Here is a 26,828-nt window from a genome sequence, read left to right as displayed (position 1 = left end):
TACATGAATTAAATGTATTACCCACAGAGACAATCGTGCTGTTTTCTCAGCTGATTCCTTTATCCCGGACGACCCGCTGTGTTATACGTTATGCATGCGCTCATGCTAATCTCTGTCAGGGACTCCTGCGTCTCTCCTTACGCTGTAGCCGACTGGCGGAAGCACCCGCGGGCTCTCAGGCTCGACACCCCTCCTGGCTTTTTGTCGTCATGGTGACGCTGTCGCCATACCTCGTGATAAGCAAGATGCATAAAATGTATTAATTCCCAAACGGAAATGATGGAGCGACCAGTAACACCATCAAACACCCAGCATATAGCCTTGCCTTCCGTTCTTTACGCCTCAGGTCCCTGCTCACTGGGTACTCGCCTGCTTATCCTGCTACTCCTCGTAACTGCGGCGTCCATGATGGAGCCTGTTAGGACGGCCTGAAAAACAACAGCAAAGACAAACCTGTCCAGCTGTTTTGGCTTTTCTCTTTCTCTTGTTGGGGTTTTTAGCACGCATATCTTTACTCCTCTGCTCTTACACCAGGCCCTCAGGTGTCACACCGCAGACACGCCCCTAACTCTGCTTCACGGGTCTTACAGAAGACACACAGCTCTTACACGGACCTTACTCCTAGGGGACTAAATCCTATTGCTCTCATAGTAGGCAGGTACTCGCTACATCTGGCCACATCGCGCTTAGCAATCACACCAGATTATAACAGCTCACTGCATCCTTTGCTTTCTCTGTCACTCAGTCAACAGTTACAAAGAGATGAAAGCAGCAAGGCCCAGTTTTGTCTCCGGTAATTTGTTGACACTCCGAGCTGCAACTCAGCATGTAAATGTATTTCCCACAGTAAAGCACCTTTGCATTCAGATCATCCCCAGCAGCACAACGCAAACGCATCTGGCACTTCTGCAAACATCGCCACCCTTTCAGATTGCTAAGAAGGGGCACATGAAATCAATCTGTGCATTTCTCAATCTATAAAAACACCCACAAAGTGAAACATCTCTGAACTGGCACGAATACAACAAAAGCTGAGGCAGCAGATACAAGCCATGCACTTTACAGCATGTTTTATTGCGTCGCAAGATGTCTAAATTTAGCGAATGCGACGGCAAGTGTCATCCGCAGTGTCGTACAAACCGGCTCGCCTGTGCGCGCATGTGAGCGTGTGTCGTACTGCAGCCTTTGGAGAGCAGCAGTGGGGGGGTTTGGAGGGGGGGGCAGTCACATGATCAGATCCCCGGTGATGCCGCAACCAGAACAGCAGAAAGTGCAGCCGGGACTGCACCCGTCACCGTGGCAATCTCACACGACCCTGAGAAACGTCCTTGGCACCCCTCCCGTTCACATGCATACCAGCTCCAGGTTTTTATTTTGTCCAAGGATGTCCAAAACACTGCCTGTTATCGACAGCCAGGGCAAACAAGAGCTGTACTCAAAGTCACATTTAATAAACAATCGAGAACTTGCATTCATAATATGAGACACATGGTTTTAATCTCTTGGTCAGTATTTGTCTTTTAATACAATTAATTTCGCAGATTTGTTTGGTGCTTTACAATAAGAGCGAGTACCGAGGTTCGGAGTGTGGAAAAGGGTGGGTGTGTTAAATACGGGGGCAGGCAAAAATGGCCCAGAGGTGTGGAACTTAGCCGTAATGAAGATATGGGGACAGGAGGAAGCTCGGTGTGACGCCGGCAAGCTGCAAAAATACACGCCCCTAAAAGAAATGACAGAGACGGGACGGAAATAGACGAAACAGAACAGGAGCAGACGGTGGTCAAAGAGCTCAACGTCTAAGCCGTCCATGTTCTGCTGGGGAGTTGCCCTGCGCATATCTGAGGCGATCTGCTTCAGGGTCTGCATTCAAAATAGGCTCAGCTGCATCAACAAAATCAGCACAGAGTGCCAAAGCTCTGCTCTCTTCCCACACGCTATTTAGGTTCTTCTGTTTGGTAGATGTTCAGAAGAAGCATCCACACCAGTGCTGGTGTGTCTGAAAGCCCCGGCGCCCGCATCGGTGCCGTGCCTGACTGGGAGACCGCACACGTGACAAGGTCACCGAACCACCCGTCGGTGGCTTGGGAACAGGAAGCGGTGACGTCAGGGTTTCAGCGGGGTGCCGGGAGCGGCTGACGAAAGAGCTCGCCGGCTGATTGTGCTTCCAGAAGCTGTAACGTAGAGAGCGCCGAGAATATTTTTTAAAGATTCTACCCTTAACATGGGAAAGGTCATTTTAAGGCCTGAAGATCACGAGTGGAGAGTCGACTAGATAAACTGGTACCTGATTAGATAATGGAGTCTATAAATGACCAGGTGGCCATATATTTATTACATGTAATTACATTTTTCCTAATACTTTCTTGGTGTTTCTAAACGCCCCACAGTGTGAGAGTCTAATGTGAATAGTATAAAACTGGCATCCAAACTGGCATCCAAACTGGCATCCAAACTCGTCATCCACCGCTTGCTCTTTGCTGTCTCACCCTCCCTGTGCCGTATATCTGGTTGTAAGAAGGATGGATGGAAATATTCCTGGGAAAACCAACGATATCCATGCAGAATTGGGATGGGTCAGTTGTTTAAGTGTGAATGTCAGCCAGCAGGGGGAGCAGGTGAGGGATCATTTACTGTTTGTCAGGACACGTGCAAAGCATTGACTTTACCTGTATGTAGGGAGGTCTCTCTGCTAGACGGACAGATGTATGATACGGGGCTGGTATTAGGTCTCCATAGGAAAAACACCGCTTTCCGTCCTCCCCCGATCTGCCTGGGAGATCTTCCGTGACATGACCATTCCCATGTGGCGAGTGCATGGGACCAGTAGCTATTCTGTCAGCCTGGTAAAGTAGATCCAGGAGTTTGAGGGTTCTCCAACAAGCCTGACAATCGCGTCAAACCGCCCAGCATCATCAACAGCACATTTCCCCTGAACCACGCAAAGTCGGGTGACTCAAAGATCATCCAGGTCTTGTTTGCTCCCTAATGGGGACCCCGAACGGCTCTGTATGTTCCACACAATTTTACCGGTCACTTTCACAGTGGGATATTACAACTGATATCAGCCAATATTAATAGAATACTGTCCCAATCCTACGAGCCTTGTTAAAAGGCTTTGGCCATGACGAAGATGAGGGTGGTGAAGGTTGTTGCGGCTGGCATCGTGGCTGGAATCTCACCAGGACCTACCCCTGGCACACAGAGCCTAATACCTGCTCTTAGCTTTACAGTGACGGTGGGAATACAACTGACTCACAGAGAGGAAAATGAACGTAATCTAAATCCAATTTAAACCAACTTCCATTTAATGGAAAACCTATGCCGTACGTTTAATATATCCGGCATAATGCGCAGGATACATAAAACGTCTTTATTTTACATGACTCGTTATCTATAACAGGTATCTCAGTAATATGTTGGTGCCGCATACTGAGTTGCGCGGTCGGATGTTCCAGCCTTTCCAGTAGATGGCACCGATTCGCAAGACTTGTAAAACGCTGCGGTTTAAATAGCTCAAGAGAAAAACAGCGATGCATGCGGGAGGGGGGGAAAGGGAGAGCGCGGGGGGGGGGGGGGGCGCAGGGTGAAGTATCGCGATAACTGGTTGCCTTCGCTGCAGCGCTGGGTGGCGCTGGCGGTGGTGGAGGGTTTTTGCGGCTGAGACTGAACTTGAGTCTCTTGCAGACAGGGTACCACGGTGGACTTGGATCAGAGCCGCGGGTGAGTACATTTGGTCCCAGACTCTATTATTGTCACCGGCGCAGGTGACAGAGACCCCGGTGCGGATCGGCTGAGCTCCGTGCACCATGCATCGGCGCCGTCCGAGCATCACATTAACAGTGCGTTTACGCCCGGGCTCGGGATGCGGGACCCGAGCGTCTCCGGACAGGCGCAGGGGAGCATCCGGCAGCGGGGAGCCAGGCTGCGCTCCCCCGGCTGAGCCAGAAAACGCATATATATTTAATTATATAACTGAGGAAAGGGTTTTGGTAATCTGCAATTAATAATTTATCGCTGGACTTGTTGATAACTGACCAACTATTTGTTTAGGCATCTGCGTATGTGACATATTTAATATATATATGCATTATATATTACGCAGCAATAGGTATGCGTTGTATGTGTACGTATGTCTACATCCGTATTTATGATGTGCATACAGGAGTACAGAAGTCTTCATTATACGGTGACTGTTTTGCTGCCGTAGCGTTACAGCGTGTGTGATTGGGAGGTATTGAGGCTGCACAGTCTATCTTCGTCATCCTTTGTCCTGCATCAGCGGTGTGCAGTGGTACCACGGGGAAGCATGCAGTCCGTAAAATGGCCCAAAGTTTGTGCAGGTGGCAGGCTTGCCTCAGTGGGGCCCTGGGTCCCGAGCAGTTTGACCGATGAATCGAACCCCTGCTGCCGAGATCGAGAGGACTTCAGCAGTAACTTGTGTTCGAGATCGCTTCCCTGAAGCTCATACCTTTAAAGCAGGTTCCCCAGTTCTGGTCCTGGAAGACCGGTCTGCAACACAGTTTGCAGATGTCTCTGCTGAAACACTCACCACTTGCCAGGTTTAGTGAGTTTGTCTGGGCAGGGAAATCTGTTGCAGAATTGGGGAAACCTGATTAAAAGTATTAATCTACATGTATGATGTAAAATGTTATGTTATGGTTATTAAAAGACATACGATGTCACTCTGATGCAGACTGGTAGCTGTCCAAGCCAATCACCATTGATCAAAAAGATGTCATCATCACCATCACAATCATCATCATACTTCCATCATCATCATCATTTCTCAACATAATTTCTCCACCTTGTCCAAAGTGAATGTCTTGATATTAAGTGATATATTCCAGACTTTGACAGGCACATAAAGTCGTTTCCTTCAATCTGGCTATAGATGTTCCTAGAAAAGTGATGTTTGTAAGATTATTACCAGGAACCGTTGACTTTTCCTTTTGCTTTTTAAATGACGGCTTTTAATGTGATAATTACATCTGGGTGATGAAGTGTGAGGCTTCTCACAGGCACTAACGTGGATAGTATGACACCGAGGCTTTGATGTCAGGAATCCTGCAGCCGTTTCCTGTTTGTTTGCGGCTGTTGTTCGCTTTCTCATGGTCGCCTTGGAAAGAGTCGGCTCAGATACGGCTTGTCCTGAGATGCCTGGGAACCTGCCTGAGAGCTTCCTCCTTCACCGAGGTAGCAGCTGCTGTCGGATGGTGAGGATGAATCAGTCAGGTCAGCCCTCTGCCGCGGTTTGTTATTTTCTGCAGACTGTGCCTCTTACGCAACGTGATTGTAAAGCTATTTTAGGAGCAACGGAATGTCAGTCAAAATGTGAGCAGCAGATTTTCTCCGCGTGCATGTGGGTGGGTGTCTTCTTCGTAGGTTGCAGCTTATGCTTGGTGACGCTGTAAATGAGCCTGGGGAATCACAGACGTGTGATCATCATTTTAATGTGCCGTTGTGCCTGGCTAAAGCACTGCTCAGTGCTTCTGTGTTTGAGATCGGGAATGATGCAGTGTGTGAGATCAAGTATACTACATTGACTGTGACGCAGGATAAGAATATACCATGTTGGGTTGGTGCAGTGTGTAAGCTTAGTGCAGTAAGTATACTACAGTGACTGATGCAGGACAGGAGTATACCTCATTGGATTGGTGCAGTGTGTAAGCATAGTGCAGTGCATATATTACAGTAATTGGGATGCAGGACAGGAGTATACCACATTGTATTGGTGCAGTGTGTCAGTATAGTGCAATAAGTATACTACAGTGATTTTGTCAGTATAGTGCAATAAGTATACTACAGTGATTTTGATGCGGGATGACAGTATGCCACATTGGATTGGTGCAGCGTGTAAGCATAGTGCGATATGTATACTACAGTGATTATGACGCAGGATGTGAGTATACCACATGGGATTGGTGCAGTGTGTCAGTATAGTGCAGTAAGTATTCTACAGTGATTGTGATGTAGGATGTGAGTATACCACATTGGAATGGTGCAGTGTAGAAGCATAATGCAGTAAGCATAGTACAGTGACTGAAATGCCAGAGTATACCCCATTGGATTGGTGCAGTGTGTGAGCATAGTGCAGTAAGCATACTACAGTGATTGTAATGCTGGAGTATACCACATTGGATTGGTGCAGTATGTGAGCATAGTGCAAGTATACTATAGTGACCGTGATGCAGGACATGTTTATACCATGTTGGAATAATTAAGTGTTAAACATATAAACAATAGGTTGGTGGCAGACAGACAGGAAGTCACATGGTCACTGATGGGTCTGTCATGTCTCCTACTGTGTCAGAGGGGGGTGTGGTGACTCTGTGCCCCTTGCTGCCAGCCCCTCTTCCCCCTCCTTAAACCCATGCTTGTAGTTCCTTCTGGTTAACCTCAGCTAATATGTGCTTCAGAAAGGGTACAAGATGTGGGGCCTGGGCTGCATTTGGGGAGAGTTTGGCATGAGCGATATGAAGCTGCCATTGTCCCCTAGATGTCATGGGGAGAGGAGAGCAGGGCAGGGTGTGATATTTATGCAGAAAGTCATCACCTTGATAGACCTGCCCCTTTATTTAGTTTTTCCGGGAAGGAAAACTTCAAAACACAAGGAGCAGATGGGGAGTTTTATTTCAGGTGTCCTCTCTGGCAGACATCGGCGATGTCTCGCCCAGAGGGGCGGGAGGAGTTTGGGTGCCCGTTGACGGCTGAAGATCACCGCCAGCGCCTAGAACATCGTGAGGGACATTAAAAGCAGTCTGCAGGTTGCTTAAGTGGAGCAAATCTTTGTCTCTGTCGGCGGGGGCAGCTCTGAGACACGCAAATCCAAATCGCTCGCGTTCCCCGAGGTCACCTGGCTCACCTGTCCACCCACCCCCCACTGGAGACGGAGATGCGCATGTGAGAAGGCACATCACCCTGATGTGAGGATCTGGTTCTCCTAATGGAGGGTATTAAAGACTCTAGGTACAAAAGTGCCTCAGACGAGGTAGATTGGAATTTACTGCATTGTTCCAGAACTAGTTGAAGGCCCATCTGTCTTAAAAGCAGGGAGGTATACACACCTCTGAGGTGCTTTCGGATTAGGTCTACATTACAGTCAGATAAAAGGATCTCCAGAGGCGGACATTTCAGGTCGAGAAAGTAAAAATCCAAACCAGGGTTTTGTTTCAACCAACCAGTTGACTATAAAGAGTCACAATCACATTGCACTCAACTGGTTGGTTGAAACAAAATCCTGGTTTGGATTTTTACTTTCTGTACCTGAAATGTCCACCTCTGAGAATCTCAGGTGTTAGTATTGCTTCAGGCTGTTTTGTTGAGCTCAAGTCTTTGAAGGCTAATTTTCTTGGTAATAGTTCCGAGGCGATATTCTGGCCTGGAGTCTCAAGCCTGTTTACAAAAGAGTTGTTCTGGCAGGTTAGGCAACGTCCTACGATTCAAGGCGTCAGAAGGAGTGGGTGAGGAGGGGTGCGGGGGGTTCAGCAGGAGGTCAGTCCTCCTTCTCTCCTCTTGCCATGGCCCCAGACGGTGCAGCATTAATGGATCTGGTGGATAACACCCCCCCCACCCAACTGCGGTTTGTGGTTTTGGGAGGGGGGGTCGTGAGAACAGGCCAGTTTGCATTGTGTAAACACGGTGGATTTTTTTTTGTTCATGCATTCACAGGAACCTGAGAAGCGTGATCAGCATCTTGGCTAATCACGAAGCTCCCAGGACACTGAATGACTGTAAGAGAAATTCGGTCCATCCCTTTCCGCTCTTAGGGAAAGTACCCAGAATGCATCTCTTCTCGGTGCTGCTCAGCCCCTTGCTGTGCTCTGAATATATTAAGGAAGCTGGCTCTCTTTCCCATTTTCCCCCTATGAATGTATGTGTGTCATTAGCTTTTGTTGCTGCAAATATCCTGAGAGTTTCTCTACATGTACGGCCTAAGCTCCTGCTATTGTGCTGTAAAATTTCTGTGTCTAAAACAGTCCTTATTGGTTATGGGTGTGCTGATGCTCGCACTGATCCGTGAGTTGCTTTTGAGAGAAGCTCCAGACGAATAAAGAAAAGTAGGCGTGTAATGTGGCATGTTTACAAGAGCAGGAAGCCATTAGAAAGGGCCGTGGCGGCAGCAAAGGCCACAATTCAGCCGTTCCGACTCCTAGCTTCCACACAAGGCCAGCTCTGGGCCGCCGGCTAATGAGCCTTCCATCAGCACAGACGGGGAAGACGTGCCGGAAGCGTGATGCTCCATTAGTGGGGCGCCCCCTGGAGTACCGGGGCGAATGTGGTCATCAGAGTGTGCACGACGCCTCCTTTCAGAGTTCAAAGTGTGTCCTGGCTTCGCTTCCGGCGGCTGGTTCCCACCATCACAGCATCCTCCTTTGTTTAACTGCGTTTCTGGTTTCTGTCCCACTGCACCATTTCATTTCGTGTCTCCTTTCTTAGCTCAATGTGGAAATGTATTAAATTTTTATAACTAATGATCTACACACTGACCCGTGGTCCAGCATCCGGCGTGGTACGGCTGGCATGGTATGAGGGTGATTTAAAAAGTTGTTTGTTTCTAATGTATGATTACCGCCAGCCCCATCTGCCTCGCACAAGCGAATAACGCACTCCGCTGACTGTGTGGTTTAAGCAAATGCAGCATTTTGAGGGTGGTATGTGGCTTAAGGGGTTAGGACACTGTGACCATGGTCGGAAGGTCGCCGGTTCGAATCCCTGGGTTGGCGAATAGATTTTACCATTGGTCCCCCTGAGTGAGGCCCTTAACCCCAAATCCAGAGGCCCTGTTTCTCGAAAAATCTACGTTACTTTAGAAAAAAGTGTCTACTAAAATAATGTGAGGTTAAATACGCAAATATTGGATATCTGGGATTGCCTGCTTTTGTCAGAAACTCCGAGCATGTGTGTTGGTGTTATAAACGAGGAGCCGGTAGAGGTAGAGCATGACTGAGGAGGATTTGGAGAAGGAGAAGCCCCATGACCGCGCCGGGAATCTGCTCTTCTTCATCACCTACAGGGTGGCAGCTTGTGGGGAAGAAAAACAGCTCATGCTCTTAAGAACTGGACAAGCTTCAGGTGTCTGTTCTGAACTTCCGTACCCTGATTACAACTTTTAAGCCTGACAAAGAAAAAATGGGCCTGGCTCCTCTGCCAGCCAAACGCTGGAGGGTGAGCTGCAGGTGCAGAATGTCAGGAAGCCAGGAAAAGCCAGTTTTTCCAGGGACTTAATGCCGCTGAGTGTTTTACTGAAATGAGATGTGGCGGCGTGGTAAGGGGCCAAACACATACACACACACACATATATATGTGTGTGTCTGTGTGTGTATCTGTGTGTGCGTGGGTGTCTTTGTGTGTGTTTGTATCTATGTGTGTGTGTGTGTGTGTGTGTGGGTGGGTGAGGAACTTTGATGTCTCGGCTGAGGTTCTCAGTGGTCCATCCACGTGCCTCGCCGAAGGTGACCGACCTTACTGATTCTACCCTCCCTGCCAGAATTCCCCAAATAGACTCTCTGGCTGCTGGACGACCTGCGTCACGCCAGTGGGGAGCCCCCCCCCCCCAGCACCGAGCTGTGTGCAGCACGTCAGTACCCCCCCATGATGGGATGAGGACATCGCAGGACAACAGAGAACTCTCACAAATAACTCCCTTAAAACCCATCTCTCTGACAGAGCTGATCTCTTGGTCACATAGGATTGATCAGGTTGACTCCAGGTCCTCCTTTATTTTGGTTTGGGGCTGTTAGGTCTTACTGTCTCGTAGTGCCATCTGTCAGTGCTGTAAACAAGATAGTTTCTCCAATTTGTTGGAGGTAAAGTGTGCTGCGGCAGAACTGAGTCAGGCTGTCAGTCTGTGCTCAGATCTCATTCTGGTTAGCCTTCTTTCTGTATGTGACCTAGTCCATCTCCACCCATTCGTCCCGGAACTTCTGAAGGTCATGATTGGTTTTGTCACACAGGTTATTTGTGTGTATGACATCACGCCATTGGTTAATGGTATCAGAAAAAGGCCCGAATTAGGCTTTAGTGAACTTTGTACCATTAAGCAGCTTGCTTTGTTTCACAGTTGGCAGGAAATGGTCTGAGATGTGTGCTGACGTCTTTGGTTCACCACGCACCATTTAAATGTGACATCATCTCAGACACATGTGGTGTGCCACCCTGTGTGTGACGCAGTGGGATCGCTGGTTTCTACAGCACCTGAAATCAAAGGTAACCGGTTGCCAAGGAGCATATTTATTTTAAGCAGCGATAGAAGATCGCTAAACAATGTTAAACATCAGTCACGCTGGTCATCATATGTTATCAGAAAATGAGGGTTGCAGCAAAGGTCAGGAGATGGATGAGATGGAAAACAGGAAGAGGGTCCTGTAAAAGGGGGAAAATGAGTGTAAAGATTCCACGTAATTCCTTGAGGAAAAGGTGTTCTTCTCTGGATGTTCGGTATGATCCTTAACGTTATGGAGAAGTTTGGATTATACACTCACCCAAGGCTGGCTTTCTGAAATTTTCTTGTGTCTTAGAAGATAGTGATCAACATTACAGCAACCTGTGGTCCAAGGGACCTTCCAGCCTCTGAGTCACATTTCATCCAAAGTTAATCACCTTCATCAGGAAGTCTGCGCCTACCCTGGAGGTACCACACCCAGAGTCAAAAAAGGAACATGTCACGTTGTTTTCTGGGTTACTGGCACCAACGAATACACAGGGGCACGGGGCAAATCTGCCTTTAGAAACCCAAAAATAGATGTCAGAATCCCTTCAGAAATGACAATAATAAGCTAGATTCAGTGTGTGGGCATATTAACAAAATTTAAAAGAAGGGAATTCAGCAATAAAGGAAAGGTTGTAAATGAAAAGACCCCTAGCAGAGTGCCTAAACAATGAAATCACGCGTGGCTCATGGACTTTACGTCCAGTCTTCATATACTCAGCTCTGGAACACTCCTCGGAGGACGCCAAGGTGCATTAAGTCATAAACTGTTTTTTCAGCTCTGGGTTGTAGTCAGCTTAGAGCCTACCCAAGAAAACCCAGGCCACGAGGCGGGGGCATCCCATCTGAGCCCGACCCGAATGGCACACCATCGCATTGCTGGACCATTTTAGGTACAGCATTTCACTGGGCTGCAGGAGGAAGCTGGAGCACCCAGAGAACACCACACAAACACCAGGAGAACCCATAACTCCATACACACAGGGCCAAGCTCTGAACCCACAAGCCTCGAGCTGTCAGGCTGCAGCACTAAACCCTGAGCCACCATACCAAAGGACACTTTCCCTATATTTTGTCCTCTGTCCTAACTAGAGCTCGAGGCCCTCCCTGATGCTTCTGTGGTGGTCACACTAGGAGTGAAATCCATGCGCTTCTTTCATGATGACGTTTTGGCCACGGGGGCTATGTAATTTCGGCAGAAAGCAGGAAATCTTCCACCAAACACCGGCTCTATCTGTAGTGTGGAGGCGGCAGCATCCCTGCAGAGAAACTGCTTCTGTTTCATCCATCTGTTGATCAACATGGTGTGCAATGAGTGACCAGTGGTTGCTTAGTGGTTTTGAATTAAACATCCATGAAATAAGCCAATCGAGGATCCAATGGCCTTTTTTCAGTAGTAAAATGCCGTCAGGAGGTATCCAAATATAGCACTCTCCTTCTGGCAGTTTAGTCACTGCCCAATTTGATTGGCTAAATGATTTAGGTGCTGGGTTTTTGGGGGTGAAACTCAGGATGTGTGAGACCTTGGACCAGAGTTGACTTCCACAGCGTGGTCGTTGGCTTCTTTTAGCTGTCAGCCTTAGGGGATGCTATACGCTAAATGTGAGCGGCGGTTCATGAGAGCTTCAGTCTGGGTTCAGTAGGACAGTCAGCTACGTCTCGAGAGGCGGCGAGCGTGAAAGTGCTCTGAGCGTATTCACAGGCTTCTTGACCTGGATCGCTCCAAGCGGCAGGCTGGCTCACGGAGTTGCCTTGGATGGGGCGAGTCTGTAATGAGCTTGGCAGTTTTTTGGGCCGGTGCTGTTTGCCATTTAGTGTTCGCCGTCAAAAATCACGACGTCACAGGTGAGGCATTGAGAGCACCTGTAAGTCTAGGAATCCTGGATCGGACATGCCTTGACAAGTGGAATGCTTTGGTCAGGTTCTGGCCAACCGTAGTCTGCTTCATACCCCAGAAGACCAACAGCAGTTGTTCCGCCATCTTGTACTTGGTTATGTAACAGATCTTCCCACCCGACCCACCCAGGATCCATGCTCCAGTTTTTCTGGCGGGTCAGAGTAAGAAAAGGGAAGTTAAGTTATTAGCTGGATACATCATGCTGACACTCTTCCAATGAGGTTTTCATTCATTTTACAGTATGCGGCAGAGGTCCCGGAATGTTCCGCACTGTGGACAAAATGAACAGGTAAAAGTAAATTCAGTGCATTCTGTCCCGGAGAAACCCAAGTATACCTTTTTTCAGATTAATATTTAGCTATAATTGTTCCCATGGGCCCAATGAGGGCAGACGGTGATTGAAAAAAACGGGAAAAAAATTCAAACACTACTTGTCTTAGCTAATATACCCATTAAATTATCTGTGTGCGCTTCGCTAATGAAAGCCCCCCAGCACTTGGAGAGTGGCCAGTTCGCAGATATGTTCATCTCACCAGGGTTCACTGGGGTGTGTCTGCCTGGTGGAAAAGCAGGGGTGATGGATAAGGATGCATGTGACCGGTCATGGGGAGCTCCGCCATCTTTAGCTAACACCTCACCTAGCGGCATGTCGGTTAGTGACAGGCCACCTGCATTTTCTGGTTTGTTACTGCCTGTCTCACTTCACCGTCTACAGATGGTCCCTTTAAGGGGGTGTGGTTGTCTGGGGGCAGGGCCAAGTGCATATGAGTTGGGTTCTGTTTTTCTACCCAGGCTCTGCAGTCCGAGGATACACCCTGTGTAACTCTTACTCTGCCCCAGCTTTGCTGTTGTTGTCCTGTCTCTCCCTTGACTCGGAAACAGCTGCAAGTTGATTCTGACACTATACGCTGCTGTTCCCCCCCCCCCCCCCATCTCCACTTCCGTTCCCAGATTTAGTCCCCGTTCCTCAAGTCTCAAATAGTCTTAAAATCCGCTCAAGTCGGCCCTTGTGCAAAAATCATGATTTATTACTTCTTCTGAGATACTCTAGTTGTAGGAAATTATTCTTTTAAATTAGATCTCATGTTGTCTACAAATTGCATTGAGTGGTATTTAGATTCAAGGTTCACCAGGCATACCATAATGTCGCTTTTGTACTGTCATTAATCCGATTAGTCACAGCTTGCTCAACTGTCACTTTCCCCATGAACAGTGTAAACAGAAAAGCTGAAGATGAAGAATCATTGATTTTATTTTTCATGTCTGATATCTGAGATCTCCTTTCTCAGGCGTTCGCTTAGAGTCAGGTGTTCACTGGCTTCTGCTGATGTCATTCTTTCACTCTGCACTGTACCAGCTTTGGTGGCTGGGGTACCTGGTTTGAGGGGGTCACCACTGTGCAGCTGGTTCCTTTATGAACCTTGGTACTCCTACCTGTCTGATAAGGCCGGTTGGAGAGTCTCCATCTGACGTCATGAAGGAGGGTAAATGTTGAGGGGGGGGGGGGGGTTGGGGGGAGGGTCAGAGGCTCCCGTGAAGGGTCTGTAGGTCATTCGTATTTGAGGTAGGGGAAGGTTCTCTGAGGGTGTATATTCAGGGTTGTCTAAATCCTGTTCTGTGGAATTTTTGTGATTTGCTTTATCTCTGGCATTTATTTTGTGAAGTCCAGGGCAAAGAGGTAATGCTACAAAAACACAGTGACACTGCGCTGTGCACCTCCTGCCTTTGGCTGTATGTGAGCACAGCCCAAAAAACCCAACTAAAAAACCTCGTCACTACAACAGTGTGCCTGGTATTCTTCTTGGGCTGTCTTGGATCGTCTGTAGTCCCTCACATCAGCCATGTTGAGGAACTTGACCTTCAGTTTTCATCAAAGCGCCTGCACAGTTGATGGATTGTCTGGATGTGCGTTCCTCTGAAGGGCCTGAACGCACCATGTGAGGCGAGCTGAGGTCCCCGATGTGGTGTGTGAGCCTCCTTTGTGTGGAGTCATTATTCACTGTCCTCCGCTGTCAATGGCCGATTGAGGCCTCGTCACCTGCAAACGAACCCCCCCCCCCGCAATGCCACTTAAAGGGACAATAGTGCCCCCATCGTCAGACCATCCAGAGTCCACACCCTGTGGGTGTATTTGTGCTGGGGAGGACAGCCTCTGGTCTCGCATCACTCCTTAACCATCAGCGATTGCGCAACACCCATTTTTCTTTCACACAGACTGACGTGAACCATTCTCGCTTTAGGTAAGTGTGTCTTCTTCTCGTCGTCCTGTGTTTTAAAATCTGTCTTTTGAATTCCAGGCAGCACGCGGCCCGAACACGCGGTCGGGTGCTGATACAGCAGCAGCTCTTCAGCCTTTAAGGTTGCTGACGGCTTCACGCTTAAACAGACGAGCGCTGCTGCCCGTATGGTCAGGCCTCAGTAGGGGGCCACAGGGGACCGGTTTGACCCTCAGTATCTCAGATAAGTGATGTCAGGCATTAGTGTGTGGAGGTGTGGAGGCAGCTGTTTTATGGCAGGGAGGAGGCGTGGTTTATTGACACTCCTGCTGATGCTGTTGTCCAGTCTGGGATGGGGGTGAAGCTGTTGTACCTTTGATAAATTAAACCCCCCTCTCTGAATACTGTCATTAACAGGAAGAACAGCAGTAGCCTGTAGATTATTACGGCATGCCGTGCCACCTAAGCAGGATGTTTACCTGTAACGGGTTTGCAGTTTGAAGCCTTTCTGGAATCCACTTTCTGCTGACTAGATAGTGACATAGAAGACACCCACCAGAAATCGAACCGCAGTGACTGATTAGATAATTCAGTATTTTCATATTGTTGTTGTTTGTTTGTTTATTCATTCATTTGACATTTTTTTACATCATTTTTTAAATGACTTACTAGTGCTTATTCTGGGATGTTATTGTGCTATTGTAGCACTGTTGCCTCCCACCTCTAGGGTTCAACCCCCCCCCTTAATTTGGGATTGTCCATAATCATTTATACTCAGGTGGAGATCTACCCCCCCCCCCCCCCAACTGCCACTGTCACCCTAGCTTGTCAAAACATGGGCTGGCAGGACATAAATGCATGTATTGTGTTTTCTTGTCCAAAGATGCAAGACCATTGTCGTATGACATCATCATGTCGACACACCATGTCTTCACATCTACACAGTGTGTCACATGATGTCTTCACATCCACACAGTGTGTCACATGATGTAATCACATCTACACAGCATGTCACATGATGTCTTCACACCCACACAGTGTGTCATATGATGTTATCACATCTACACAGCATGTCACATGATGTCTTCACACCCACACAGTGTGTCATATGATGTTATCACATCTACACAGCATGTCACATGATGTCATCGCACCTATCCAACATGGCAGTTAGACTCTACTGCTGTTTGAACTTAAATCATTTGATAAATATTTTATGACATGGAATGAATTTCTGTTAGTTGGCAGAGGTGGACAAAGCAGTGCAGATAGTCGCTGATGTAGCATTGAGTCTTTGCAGGGTGTCCCCTGGCTGCGGCCCCAACGTGTTCGGGACCGGCTGCCAGTTGCAATTGTTGTGCTTTTGTGCCCAGCTTGGACCAGTAGTTATACAAGAGCGCAATTACAAAAAGCATGTGTGTGCGCTTGCATTTGTGTGTCTTCACGCGTTAGTGCCAGTGAACAACACCGTGCTGTTTCCCTAGTCACTTCACAAAGGACTATCGGCTCGCATCAGTGGCCCCACAATGGCGGGGGGTGGGGCTTCTTCTTGTCAAGGACCAGCTCAGTACAGCGCGCCATTCCTAGTGTCATATGCTTTGGATTTCTCTTTTCGCGTGTGGTGGCGCTTAGCCCGTCTCCATGGCGATGGCACCGCAGGGGCGGCCCGGTCCCGCATAGCGGAAAATCACTGACCGCCCCCCCCCTTACCCTTCCTGCCTCATTTCCAATTCACCCCCCCCCCCCTCCAACCCACAAAAACACTTCGCCTTCCCTGGATGAGCGAAGGGGGGCCAGTTTTTGCGAGCCCCTCCCTATACACACCCCCCAGCTGCGAGGTAAACTGCTGAGTTGCATGATGTGTGTGTGGGCACATGTCAGGGTACCGACTAGCCGAAACACTGGCACACAGGAATAACCAGCCCTCGTGCCCCGCCCCCCCCCACCCCCCAGCTGACGGCCATCTTGACCTGAAACTGCATCCTACTTTCTCTTGGCCTGACAAAATGAACGACCGGCATTTCGGTGCCGCTGCAGAGAAGGCTAGTCTGGGCCATCTGTTGCGGGGTCCCGGGCGGAACCCGCAAAGTGGTGGCCTCCTCGCCGCCCGGTGGGCTGCCATGGTGACATCAGCGCACGAGGCAAGTGGACGCCCTCAGACGACAGGATTAGATGATGGAAAAGGTGATTTTCCAGAGCCAGAAGTTAAGGGGACATGCCACACTTGAAAAGAGCAAATTTTCGTTTTTTCAATATTTGCATTCTGTCCTGGCGAAATGGACAGACTTACAAGACGCTCTGTTCGCTGAACAATGTTAGCGGACGTACCTCACCTCACGGTAACCATGTGACAGGCGTAAGACATGGACGGTTATGGAGAACCTCAGAGACCTACAGTTAGCGATGCAATGCTAAGTCAAGACTCAAGAATTCTTAATTGTCATCACATCCATATACAAATACAGAGTGCGGAGAAATACCATTTCTCTTGTGCCCCCTGTGGTGCTACACTTAAATACAAATACAATAAAATAAATAGGTGACACAAGCAGATGTTTGGACTTTTTCAATTACTGGCTGTATCCACAGCTTCCACTGTCCGATTCATCTTGGAAATATAGAAATTCAATGTACATTCAACTGTACAGTATGATTGCACACATGCACAAACGGATCAACTCAAACATCATGTACACTTATATACACAACAGTTACACACATACTCCCATAGACAACTATCCTGCACACAGCCAATGATTAAAAAACACACTTCTATATAACAGGACCTCAAGTGGAACTGTGCTGGGCCTAGCGCCCCCTATCTGGTGGAGGACCATTTCCACACACAGGGAGATGGAGGGGAAGCCTCTGTTGTGCAATCATATAGCTGTGGTTGGTGTTTCTCAACGCACGGCACCCTGATCAGCCGCGCACAGGGACGCCAGCCCAGTGTTTGTTTAAATTAGCGGCGCCCTCACATGGTGCTGTGTGGTAGACGTGGCCAAGCCTCCTGTTTATGCGGCCGCATCCCGCGGGTTGCTACCGTAGCAACGTCTGTTTGCAAAACAAACCGTTCTTGGAGAGGCTGCTGAGGACGGTCCTCAGCTGACTGACAGGCTAATGCGCGCCGTTGCACGGGGAGGCAGCTTCTGTCGCCGTTCTGCCTGGCTCTCTTGCCATGAGCTTGGTTTCCTAACGGCAGAAGGATGCTTGATTGGCAGCGTTTTTGTGTCAAGCACGCCATTCACACGGCAACGCCCCGCTGTTTGCATGCCGTTTTGATGCCAGACAAAGCCTTTGTCTCCCGCTAAACTGCGATCTTCCTGTTTGAATGTGGCACTGAGAGCTTTTGCATGGTAACTGGATAACGGAAAGTTTGTATCATATTAAAGAGAACCTTACACAGGCCATATGGCAGCTGCTTTCTGTAAATATTGTTGTGACTGTCGAAGGACATTGTGTGTAATATCAGGCTAATCTTGAGCTGTCTCCAGCTCTTATCATGTCCAGGGCATGTGTAAGAAGGGCTAGCAGGCCGGAAAGATGTCACAGGTAGTGGAAGCGTCACAGACAGCAGGGTAGGCAGAATATATTGAGAATTTTGGGTCTCCAGGCAGCTAGCCAAAGTAGGGGAGACTAGAGGCAGTGCAAACAGTTAGGTGAGTGCAGTATGTAAGCTCCGGCAGATACGGCTGTGGCAGCATAAGTATGAGGGAGAGGCAGGTGGGAACACAGGCATGGGGAGTCCATGAGCGTCAGCACTCCAATTCCACAAGGGGGTGTGAAGCTAGAGTGACAGACTGACAGGTCAGTTCATCCAAAGCCAATGGAACCGATCCCCAGCCAGATCTACATCACACACTGTAGGTCTAACTGGGAATGAGTACTAGAGTACTTATAAGCCAGACTAAACAAGTGTGTTTTTAGTCTAGACTTGAATGGCGTGGCACGTAAGCTCCACATAGTCACCTGACACATGTCACATAATCAGACAAGGGTGAGAGCATGCCAGGCTGACTATGTGGTAGCTTAAGTGTCACGTCATTCAAGTCTAGACTAAAGTCTAGTCTATGAGTTAAAAAAACAGTTGCACTTTTCAGTCCAAGGAAGGTTCTGCTGTTATTCACGTAAAGGCCCTGAAGTAAGAGCACTTGTGTCAGCTGATCACCTGAAAGGGGCAGGGAGGTGAGGAGGGAGACCAACAGAGACTGGGAGTCATGGAGAGAGACAGACAGACAGTGAGGCTGCCAGATGTTCTCATTGTCAGACCTCCTTGCTGTCAGGGGTGTAAGCTGCCTTGGGGGGTACAGTACCAGCAGTGCTGCATGTGATGCCATCCCTGAGAGAAACAGGGTCCTCGGTTACTGTAGGTCCAGTGCAGGTTGAATCTGGTTCTGTTGTTGCCAAGGTCCCATTCTGGAATGTCCCACCCCTCTGTGAACGGGGGTTGGGGGGGGGGGGGTGGAGGGGGGGCAATAGTAGACGGTGACTCTACCCACTAACTCCTTGTGTTTCCTCTGCTTTCTCTTTCAGAGCCGTGGAAGAGGGCAAACAAAGATCTTGTCTGTCTGGGGGCGGGGGGAGGGGGGGTCGGTCCCACTGCGACGTGCACATCAAGCGGACTTGGAGGAGAGGCATCACAGGAGTGCCAGAGGAGCACAGGCACATATGCACCCCCCCTCCCCCTGCCTAGCCCCACGTGGCTGTTAAATTTTGCTAAGGAGCACCGTGAGGAGTCAAACGTGCAAGGCGTTGTTAAATGGCCCGATAACTGAGCCCCCCCTCGGCCCTGACTTGAGAGGGAGAGGGAGGGAGGGAGAGAGAGAGAGAGGGAGACACAGATCTCTTTGTACACTTCTCTCCGTATGTGTCCCACCTGTTTTCTGCAAGATCGCTCCCTGTCTTCCTTCCCGGCTCCACACTTTTAGCAACAAACAGACCCAAAATAGCTAATCCCGAGAGATTTCTCTATCTCCTGCTGCCGGTGAAGGGTAGGAGCGCCTCACTGTCCCGAAGGCTTGGATCTCCACAGATGGGAGCCACTAAAGACCAGAGTGAATGCCGGCACCCCCTCCTCAGAATGTGCTCTGCCCTCTGGACGTTCTCCCCCCTCGTTTTAAGCTTTGCCCGCTCTGCTCCGTTTGCCCGGCGAAGATGATCCTCTCCCGATTCTCCTGGCAAGCGCCGGCCGTGTGGTGAACTGTGGCATAAGATCCACAACCGGGACAAGACCAGTACTGGGACCGGCACCATGTCGTGGAAGAGGAACTATTTTGCATCGGGCAGCAGCGGGATGCATGGCGCGTATGCCCCCCGGACCATGACGTCTATCGCACCCAGCAAAGGGCTCAGCAATGAGCCGGGACAGAACAGCTGCTTCCTGAACAGCGCCCTGCAGGTGGGACATGAACATGCACACATACTCACGCACACAAGCGAACAGACAGGCAAACAAACCAGTAAACAAGAGAACAAACCGGCAAACAAACAGACAAACAAGCAGGCAAACAAACTAATAAACAATTAAACAGTAAGGCGAACAAACAGGCAGACCAGCAAACAATCAGGCGAACAAACATGAACAAACAACAGATGAAAGAAACGTATTCATAAAGCCAAATTACACTCATGAGGAAATAAATAAATGCACGCACGCACTTTCAGAGAAATTCTGCATAGTTCTAAAGCTGATGCTCAAATCATGGCCAGTCAAAACGGTCCAGGAGTGACGTCATGCTCTCCCTGCTGAGAGGCCGAAGATCAGAGCCCACAGCTGGGGTCCATGGCCCAGGGAAGGGCGAGAGCCAGAGCCAGATAATCAGCTTATGGCACTTTTAAAGCTTTTGTTTTGTTGCTCTGCAGACTTTTATCCAAAGAGTGATCAGTTAAATTTCCAATGTGTACCTAACTGAGATTTATCATTAGTTTTACAAGCTGAAGATGACCTAAAGACGACCCTCCATGGACCTTTGACCTCTTATAATTCCAATATATGAAGGGAAGTTTGGATTTTTGGTGGGTGCTGTCGGTACTATCAGCCAGTTCATTGGGTATGTCATTTGTGTAAAAAGGTGTTGGTGATCTTGATGAGCAAGCTTTGATAGTTGTGTCATTTGTGGTCATGAAAACCATGTGATACATTCACTGGAAGCCTATGGTCTTGAAAAGTTACACATGATGACAACCCAGTCTGTGTTCTTGATGACTAAGACTTGCCGAAAGCCTAGTATGTGGTCTTTGTAACACCAAATGAGAGCCCAGTCTGTGGTCTTGATAAGTATCACTCAAATCGATGGCAACTCACTCTGTGGTTTTAATGAGTAAGAGTCGCTGAAAGCCCAGTATGTGGTTTTTGTAACACCAAATGACAGCCCAGTCTGTGGTCTTGATGAGTAACACCAAATGAGAGCCCAGTATGTGGTCTTGATGAGTAACACTCACTGAAAGCCAAGTATGTGGTCTTTATGAGTAAGGTTCACTGACAGCCCACTCTGTAGTGCTGATGAGTAACAGTCATTGACAGCCCAGTCTGTGGTCTTGATAAGTAACATTCAATGACGACCCCGTCTGTGGTCTTGATGAGTAACACTTAATAGCCATGCAGTTAGTTAGTCTTGATTGGAAAAACCTGAATTTGCATACATATCTATATTTCCAGGTCCACAGAGGGAGATGAAAGAGACAGAGATGATTTAAATAGAATGTGTTTATAATGAGCTCTGTATTATTTAGAGAGGCTGCCTTTGTAGTACATCTGTGTCTCTTTTCAACTGTCATTTACTATAAAGAATTGCAATGCTGCATGTAATATTCTTCTGGCTGCTGTTTTTGTTGCTGTGTGACTTTTTATAACCAGTCCCCTGCTTTGTTAAAAAGCTTTTTTTTTTTTTTTTTTACTTTTTTCATGTCCTTTTATCTCTGCCAGTTTGGCGTAAAGCACATTAAGCATTATCAAGAGGGAATTTCGTGGAGAGCTACCGTTTTCATTTTTTTCCGTCTGAGGCGTCACGTGGCCTAATTATCGGTGAGGATGCACCCACCTAAACAGTCACTCTGAGGGGATTTCATGTTTCCTCCGTTGTTTCCTAGACTCTCGATTTCATTTGCCACAGTTAAGCGCCCACCTTTTGTGTCTGCCCGTCTCCCATCACTGCTGTTTAAAATCCCGGCGGGGGGGGGGAAGAACATTAGGGGTGACCCAGGACAATTGTTGAATTGAATCTGGTATGTTTTTGGTCATTAATCTACGTACTTTTAGTATGATGTGTTTCATAAGTGGCAGAGTTGTTTCTAGCAGCCTTTAGCTAGCAGAGGTGGCGGGATGTACGGTTGGGTTGCTGAAGTATGTCTGTCCAACTACTGCTCAACCAACAAATTGTTGACAAATTGTCCCTGGTCTCCCCTGATTGTTAATTAAAGGTGTCAGCCATCAATTAAACTTCGAGCCATTTTATCAGTGTAAGGTTGTCATTAAAATTCTGATGGAGACTCGTAGGGAAGGCCCCGCTTTCAATCAAAGGTAATATGTGTCGAGCTGGGTGTGGTGGCATTTTCAAAATACTGAAACTACCCAAAACTGGGTGGGAAATACTTGCATAAAATTGTTAGTGTCTGTTTTTACCACTCAGTGCTTGATGGTGTTTCTTTGTGAAAATACCAAAAATCCTAGAATGACATGCTGGTGTATGGACTGTGAGTCAGGCTGTAAGGTTGTGTGTGTACCTGGGGTTGTGCGTGTTAACCGGCTGCAGCTGTCCCTGGTTCCAGTCTGATGGGCGTGTCAGTGTGGTCCTGATACCAGCCCTGAGGTCCAGCCAGCCTGCCGTCCTGTTTAACAGCTTGCGTGACACCCAGCCTTTGTTTTAATGATTTGCCTCCACTTTGCTGACCCTGCTCTGAATTCTGGGAAAGGAAAACCATCCCGAATAAATGTGTTATTCCGTGCTGTCTTCCTGTGCCAGGTGGCTGTCCAAGAGAGAAGCACACATGGATGTTTTTTTTTTCATGTTGTATTTCAAACATGACATGCTTACCTTACAGAATATAGTTACTGTCAGTGTCCAGGTCTCAAAGTGTTTATGGTCTGGTTGTTGGGTAATTCAGCGAGCTGTAGGGAACAGGCAGCAGAAGTGGATAGTGGAGGTACACAGGATCCTGTGAACAGCTGGCTGGTTCTTTAGACCTTCTGTTGTTTTTCCAGTTTAATTATGTATGTATTTTCTAGAATTGTCTGGAAGTTTCTCTCTATAACTGAAGCTTTATGTTTCTTGGCGTATTCAGGAGAATTATTTTAAATGAGAGTGTGTTTCATTGCTTCCAACCCTAAGTTTTTGTCCTTTGAGGTTAATGTTGGATGACGATCATCTTGGGTACAATGAGATGGTGGGGGCAGGGGAGTGGTTTAGTGCATGTACTGTATGTATGACAGGGGGAAATATTAATTATTCATGTAGAAAAATATGATTTGACATACATTAACACATAAGGATTGATATACTGTATATGTATGTGTGTGTGTGTGTGTGTGTGTGTAAATATAAATATCCATTCCTGTTTTGCTCTGCGGGAGGAACATTTCCATAAAACAAGTTGTGGACTCAACTACATTAAGAGCACAAAAGTGTTCGGAAACGGGGACAAACTACGAAGAGGCCAAACTGACAGGAAGTGGAACGGGCTGGCGGACTGTGAAAACAGGCCCTGCTTGCCTCAGCAATGAGCGGTACTGTAATGGCCTCTGCCACTCTGAAGCTTGGGTGGGGGCAGTCTGACACCCACCCCTCCCCAGGCCAGCAATCTGGACACCCCCGTTCCCATCACCATGGTGACAAAGGCCTTGTGCTCTTTGGGGCAGAGCTGACAGGACTGTAAGGTGTCTTTCGACTATTGGGAATGTGATTTATCGAGTTCTCGTATGTTACCCAGCACTCCTTGGACGTGCTGTCACTGTTGTTTAGCGTTTGAAGGTTACGCTCAGCATTGAGGAAGGGGGGTGGAGTTTGGTCAGTAGGATTGAGGGGATAAGAGAAGGGGGTATGTGGGAATGCTGATCCAGAGACAGAACCAGATGAACCAGGAAGTCAAAAAAAGAGGATCCGGATTTTATTACTGATGTTTTCGGAGCTGGGAGGGGGGACTATGCAGTGAAAAAAGGAAAGACAAAGCAGTCTCCAGGAGAAAGAGAAACGAAAAAGAGGTGCTGTTTTGGCGGAGACGAGATGAACTGGACTTTCGCAGCCCAGGCAAACGGGACTGGCGCACTACCCTTCTGGGTGTGGGGAGGGGTAAACGCACTCGTGTTTGTATGTACTGGAGGACAAAAAAAAGTCAGCTGACTTCCCCTGGGACAGACAGACGGTGACCACCCTCAGAGACTGTCATTGATGAACCTTGAAGGGGCGATGGTCTCTGGTGTGCCTGTGTGTGTGTGTATATATACGAGTGTGTGTGTCTGTGTGTGCACTGTCTTCTTCACCATCTGCCCGCTTCCAAATGGCCAAAGTGAAGATGCAGACACGTAAAAAGAATCCCAGACTTGAGGAAACCTCAAAAGCACATTAAAGGAAAAGCAGGAAGAGGCAGGCAGAAATGGTCTGGGTGTGCAGGTTTGACCAAGACTGCGCATACGACTCGGGCTCCTGGTCCTCCCACGTTTTCTGTTTGTTACTTCCTGGGGGTGTCTGTTTGTGATGTCTGAGAGCTCTTGCAGGTCTCCGACATTGTGTTCAGTTAATTGTGTTTTGTTAGTTGTGTGTTACCTTCAACAAGAGCTTGCCTGCTCTCCTGATGCTTGTGGGTAAACCTTAGAAACCCCACGCTGACTGCAGTAAAATGATTCATCTAGATGACAAATGTGATTTCCCATCAAAAGGCCAACAGGAATAAGTTGCTGTCCACTAAGTCTAATGTTGTTGTGATGCTACCTCAACTATAGGTGGCAGCACTCTGGGCCAGGGTGGAACTTGGTCAGAATGCTGCTATTATTCACTGCTGTGGTGACCTGATGATCAGCCCTGCTGTAGCCCTGCTTCACTCAACATTTGTTGTACTTTTCTGAGATGAGCCTTCTAGTTTCAGTGGTAGAAGGGTCATGTGGTGATAATGGGAAGACTGTCAGGTGACATAAGAAGAGCTGTCATGTGACGAGGAGAGCTGTCAGGTGACATGAGGAGGGCCATAGGGTATCATGATAATGGCCATCAGGTGATATGATGTGGCCCGTCAGGTGACACGGCTGGGTCTCATCCAAAGAGTTGCCTCCAGGGCCCTCTGTCCCACGCCTGGCTCTCGCTGTACTGACAGACACACTGCATCCATTCTCTGGTGAAGCATTTCGCTCTATTTGCTGATCAGCGGGGAGCTGATTTATAACAAAAATGGAGAGAGTGAGCGAAGAGGAAGGGGAGGAAAAAGGCATACGTTAGCACTGGCACACAGTCTCTCACCAGCACCTCCTCTGCTCTCCGTCTGCAGCGTTCCATTCGGCCACATCCATCACGGTTTCTGTAGCAGACCGCAGGGGGGTTCAGGCAGGCAGGCTTGGAGGGGTGGGTGATGACACTCCTTCCTGATGTCTGGCCTGTCATGCTTACTCGGCCGTTTGTCGCTGAAATACGGAAAAGCCACGTTCAGTAGAACAATGGCCATATTCCCCCCTGGAACCTTCTGTCCACAAGTCCAGTTTTTCCCAACCCAGTCCTTGGGGACCCACAGACGGTCCACATATTTGTCCCCTCCTAGCTCCTAGCCAAAGCTGAGAGGGAGCAAAACCATGGACTATGTGCGGATCCCTGAGGACTGGGTTGGGAAACACTGCATAAGCCCATGCAGCTAACATAGTTCTTACCTGGAGATTTCCGCGATACTAACAAAAGTCATGTTACCAATGAATTGACTGCTGGCTTTAGCTAACTTTGATGTTCCCACACTGTTCTCTGCAAAACAGAACTTTTATATATTTTTTATGGATACACTCATCTTCCTGAAATTGGGGGGGGGGGGGGGGGGCATAGGCTGTTGAGGGAGATGGGATTTCTGTGCCACATCTTTCGCGCTACAGTTTACACCAGAGTGGGTACTTTATCTTTAATTTGGGCCTTTCGAAGCAGGTCTCCAGCTATTTCTGATTTTCTGCCCGTTGAGATACCCCTCCCTTCAGATTTACGGTATGACAGTTAAAGTGATTCAACCCAAACCGAAATTGTGCCAGTAATGTTACATTTTTTCAAACGCAAGTCATGTCAATTTTTAACAGTACGGGGAGAGGGTGGGGCTTGCGGGAGAGGGTGGGGTTATGTAAAGGACAGTGGAAATCTCTCGGGAGGCTCTTGGGCCCTTGCCGGGGTGGGGTCCAATAAAAACGGTTAAACATTCGATAGCACTTAGAGCTTGGCTCGCTCCAGATTCCCAGATTGCAACCTTTCAGCACTGGGCTTGGTCAGGAGATATTCTTGCTGGCTCTGAACACTGATGAATGGTGGGGAGGGGTTGGTTCAAGTCTCCTGATTAAATTGGTATGACAGCATGACCGTGTGTTGAAGGCAGTGCAGAAACAGCTGGGAACATGAATGGTTAAATGCGCCTCTGCGGAAGAACAGCCTTACTGGGTTCACATGCAGATGCTGACAGTCCCTCACCTTCAGAGAGGAGCCTGCACGTTCCCTCACAGCTGCTGGCTCCAGTTCAGCTTGTGCCCGCCCTGCTTGTCACAGCACGCCGGTTATGAAACGCCTTTGCTGCAAAGTCCGAGCATCTTGCGGCTTTTAAATCTTAAAACTGCTTAAGTGAGAGTCTGTCCGAGGTTCTTCTGGCATCACCATTTTTCTTCTTCTCCGTGATTGAAAGATTCCTAATCCAAGCTTTTATGCTAAGCGACTTACTGGTTTGTACCCGTTTATAGAGCTAAATATATAAAGTGGAGGAATTCAGGGTAAGGACACGAAAGTACAACGATGACCTTCCTGGACCTGGGCTGTCCTGGAGCTCTGTAACATAAAAGACGCGGCTGTAAGTTACCCGCTTTCCGTGTAGTGTGTGGGACGTGATGAGTAAGTTTTAGAATGGGAGAGAGTGGCATTGTGCTGCGCGTGATTTTTGGGTTGATGATATTGCTGTACAGACAGGCAGTAAATGTCTGTGTAGGTGGCGGAGGGGGTTGGGGAGGTGAATTTTGTGTTTGTTGTTTGAGATTCAACAGACTGGCAAAACCTGGCATGTATCACCTTCCTGTTTCAGGTGAACACTTATGCTTTCATAAACACATAGTCTGTGTGACCATCTGTGTAAAATTGTCTAGATAGACTGTATGCACATCATGCACTCCCTCTCTCACACATTCCTGTGTGCTTCTAGGTCATGGTATATGCCAACACCAGTAACTTACATCTAGTCAGACTTCTGTCATTTTTTTTAACTTCCCAAGTTAATTCGAACATGTATATTCAGTAGAAAGGTTACTAGATTCTGAAATGGAGCGTATGAACAACATACAGTGGAGTGTTTTGTTTTG

General features: G+C 48.2%; 1 protein-coding gene and 1 long non-coding RNA gene across 8 annotated transcripts in view; one reads left to right on the top strand and one right to left on the bottom strand.

Moving 5' to 3' along the window:
- Positions 1-3,600: 3,600 nt before the first annotated feature.
- Positions 3,601-26,828, top strand: part of LOC111848396 (ubiquitin carboxyl-terminal hydrolase 54-like) — a 48,143-nt gene continuing 24,915 nt past the window's right edge. For 5 of the 7 annotated variants that reach the window (XM_023820356.2, XM_023820359.2, XM_072703258.1 and 2 more), the window contains exons 1-2: positions 3,601-3,720; positions 18,854-19,718. In XM_023820356.2, coding sequence (XP_023676124.2) covers positions 19,572-19,718 — 147 coding nt within the window. In that variant the 5' untranslated portion in view covers positions 3,601-3,720; positions 18,854-19,571. Of the gene's footprint in view, positions 3,721-14,195; positions 14,345-18,853; positions 19,719-26,208; positions 26,327-26,828 lie in introns of those variants that run through there. The other 2 variants (XM_072703257.1, XM_023820358.2) reach the window with 2 other exon arrangements.
- On the bottom strand, positions 21,886-26,070 carry LOC111848398 (uncharacterized). Its single transcript, XR_002839298.2, has 4 exons — positions 25,957-26,070; positions 24,766-24,926; positions 22,354-24,680; positions 21,886-22,222 (listed from the first exon to the last, which is right to left on the bottom strand). It is a non-coding gene; the product is annotated as an uncharacterized lncRNA (long non-coding RNA).

Source organism: Paramormyrops kingsleyae, chromosome 20, assembly GCF_048594095.1.
Source record: "Paramormyrops kingsleyae isolate MSU_618 chromosome 20, PKINGS_0.4, whole genome shotgun sequence".
NCBI lineage: Eukaryota > Metazoa > Chordata > Actinopteri > Osteoglossiformes > Mormyridae > Paramormyrops > Paramormyrops kingsleyae.
Note: the sequence above shows the minus strand (reverse complement) of the source record. Positions and strands in the feature narration are given on the sequence as shown.